This window comes from Cebus imitator, unplaced genomic scaffold (assembly GCF_001604975.1).
Source record: "Cebus imitator isolate Cc_AM_T3 unplaced genomic scaffold, Cebus_imitator-1.0 Scaffold427, whole genome shotgun sequence".
NCBI lineage: Eukaryota > Metazoa > Chordata > Mammalia > Primates > Cebidae > Cebus > Cebus imitator.
The window spans coordinates 587,903-590,862 of NW_016107742.1; the positions used below are offsets into that span (position 1 = coordinate 587,903).

The 2,960-nt window shown below is 53.2% G+C and overlaps 1 protein-coding gene across 1 annotated transcript in view; it reads left to right on the forward strand.

The window, feature by feature from the left end:
* Positions 1–1,450, forward strand: part of SEMA4A (semaphorin 4A) — a 24,176-nt gene extending 22,726 nt beyond the window's left edge. Inside the window, exon 14 of the mRNA XM_037731890.1 lies at positions 110–1,450. Within this exon, the coding sequence (XP_037587818.1) occupies positions 110–702 (593 nt within the window). The 3' untranslated portion in view covers positions 703–1,450. The remainder of the gene's footprint in view (positions 1–109) is intronic.
* The last annotated feature ends 1,510 nt before the right edge of the window (positions 1,451–2,960 follow it).

The following is a 2,960-nucleotide window of genomic DNA, read 5'->3' on the forward strand; positions in this document are numbered from 1 at the left end:
AAAAAAAAAAAAAAAAAAGGTTTGGGGTCCAAAGATAGGTTAGAGATTCTCTCCTGTCTTTGTCCTTCGCCCCTCCTTTAACCCTTTTGCTCCTTTCCTTCTCCTACAGTTAAAGAAGTCCTGGCTGTCCCCAGCTCCATCCTGGAGCTCCCCTGTCCCCACCTGTCAGCCTTGGCCTCTTACTATTGGAGTCATGGCCCAGCTGCAGTCCCAGAAGCCTCTTCCACGATCTACAATGGCTCTCTCTTGCTGATACTGCAGGATGGGGTTGGGGGTCTCTACCAGTGCTGGGCCACTGAGAATGGCTTCTCATACCCTGTGGTCTCCTATTGGGTAGACAGCCAGGACCAGCCCCTGGCCCTGGATCCTGAACTGGCAGGCATCCCCCGGGAGCACGTGGAGGTCCCGTTGACCAGGGTCAGTGGTGGGGCCGCCCTGGCTGCCCAGCGGTCCTACTGGCCCCACTTTGTCACTGTCACTGTCCTCCTTGCCTTAGTGCTTTCAGCAGCCCTCATCATCCTCTTGGCCTCCCCATTAGGAGCGCTCCGGGCTCGGGGCAAGGTTCAGGGCTGTGGGACCCTGCCCCCTGGGGAGAAGGCCCCGTTGAGCAGAGAGCAACACCTCCAGCCTCCCAAGGAATGCAGGACCTCTGCCAGTGATGTGGACGCTGATAGCAACTGCCTAGGCACTGAGGTGGCTTAACTCTAGGCACAGGCTGGGGCTGCAGGACAGGCACCTGGCCATGCTGGCTGGGTGGCACCAGCACAGCCCTGACTAGGATGAGAGTAGCACAGAAGACCACCGTCCTCCCCTGAGAGGAGCTTCTGCTACTCCTCATCACCGATGGCACTCAGCAGGGTCGTGCACAGCAGTCTGCCTCCCCTGTGGGACTCCCTTCTGCCAAGCACATGGGCTCTCTAGCAGAGTAGGGGCTATCCACACACCTGCTCCTACGCTGATATTGAAGAACCTGGAGAGGATCCTTCAGTTCTGGCTGTTCCAGGGACCCTCCAGAAACACTGTTCCAAGAGACCCTAAAAAGCCTGCCTGCCGCAGGACCCAATGGTAATAAAAACCAAACATCTAAAGAACCATATGCTAATAGACCACTCCTGGAAACTCCGCTCTGAAGCTGCCACTTTGGACACCAACACTCCCTTCTCCCAGGGTCGTGCCGGGAGCTGCTCCTTCTTGCTTCCCTTACCGGTCATGCACCACTGATTCCCAGGAAGTCTTTCCTGAAGTCTGACCACCTTCCTTCTTGCTTCAGTTGGGGCAGACTGTGATCCCTTCTGCGCTGGCAGAATGGCAGGGGTAATCTGAGCCTTGTTCACTCCTTTACCCTACCTGATCCCTTGACCTCTCCCCCTCCCTTTTCCTTTGTTTTGGGATTCAGAAAACTGCTTGTCAGAGACTGTTTATTTTTTATTAAAAATACAAAGCTTATGTATGATGGGTGCTGTGTTTGTTGGAGCAGAGTGCTCCGGCAGAGAATTGCTGGGATGTCGAGGGAGCAAGCCGTCCAAGCACATCAGTGGGGAGGAGGACTAGGTTTGTGGGGGAATTGTTCTCTGTGACTCCAGACTACGTCCTCTGCCCTGCCAGCTCCCCACCCAGAACCAGCCCACAGCCCTTTCCTCCACTCTGAGCATTGCTGGAGGGTGCCGAAAACTTTGCCTTTTGGGCCAACCACAGCTTAGTGTTGACCAGGCTCAGCTTGTATCTGTCTGCTAGACAGGCGACACCTCATCCCTCACTGACTCCCCTGCTGCGGCCCCCACAGTTGCTGTCCACAGCTCTCCCACACTTCTCGTGACTCCAGCTCAGCCCGATTCCTCACTGCAGCAGTTGGCTTCAACTCTTGGTAGACAAATTTATAGAGAGACTGTGCATCCACCCCCACCCTGGCCACATCCTTCTCCATATCTGACGATGCTCTGTCCACACCTCCACACCACCTTCCCCCTCTCCCCTCTGTTACAAAGGCACAGGTCCCTCTTCCACCAAGACTAATCAGCACATCTGTGCCCCCATCACTTCTAGGGATCTGTTCTCTCAGCATCTGAACCCCAGCATCCCCACTGGTTTTACTCACTTCCTCATCTTTCATCTCCCCCTCCCCCCTACAGGTGTGATCAGGTGTTCTCTACATAAAAACACAACAAAACAGGCCGAGCATGGTGGCTCACGCCTGTAATCCAAGCACTTTGGAGGCCAAGACGGGCAGATCACCTGAGGTTGGGAGTTCAAGATCAGCCTGACCAACATGGTGAAACCCCATCTTTAAAAACAACAACAACAACAACAAAACAATAATCTTTTCCCAAACTCTGTCCATTCATGTCTCTCTTTCCTGGTACCACCAAACACGGGAGCAGGTCCATTCTGGCTGCCCCCACCTCCCTCCAGTGTCACACGAGCTTTCTCTAATCCCCTGAGTTCTGGCTTCTTTCCCCACCTTTTTGCTCAAATGGCTCTCTCCAAGACTGCCCATAAGCCCTTAGTGCCAAATTCCATCTTGGTGTTTGTATAGTCCTCACACACTGGCCACCTCGTTGTCACAATTTTCTTCTATTACGGGTTCTTAATCTTTTTAAAATTTAAATTGCGGTTAAAAAAAACACATACTATGCAATGTACCCCCTTAGCCATTAAAAAAAATGAAAAATAAATGAGGGCAAGGCGTGGTGGCTCATGCCTGTAATCCCAGCACTTTGGGAGGCTGAGGCAGGCGGATTACCTGAGGTCAGGAGTTCAAAACCAGCCTGGGCAACATGGTGAAACCCCATCTCTACTAAAAATACAAAATTAGCCAGGCGTGGTGGCCCGCGCCTGTGATTCCAGCTACTTGGGAGGCTGAGGCAGGAGAATCACTTGAACCTGGGAGGCAGAGGCTGCAGTGACCCAAGACTGCGCCACTACATATATGTGTGTGTGTGTGTGTGTGTGTGTGTGTGTGT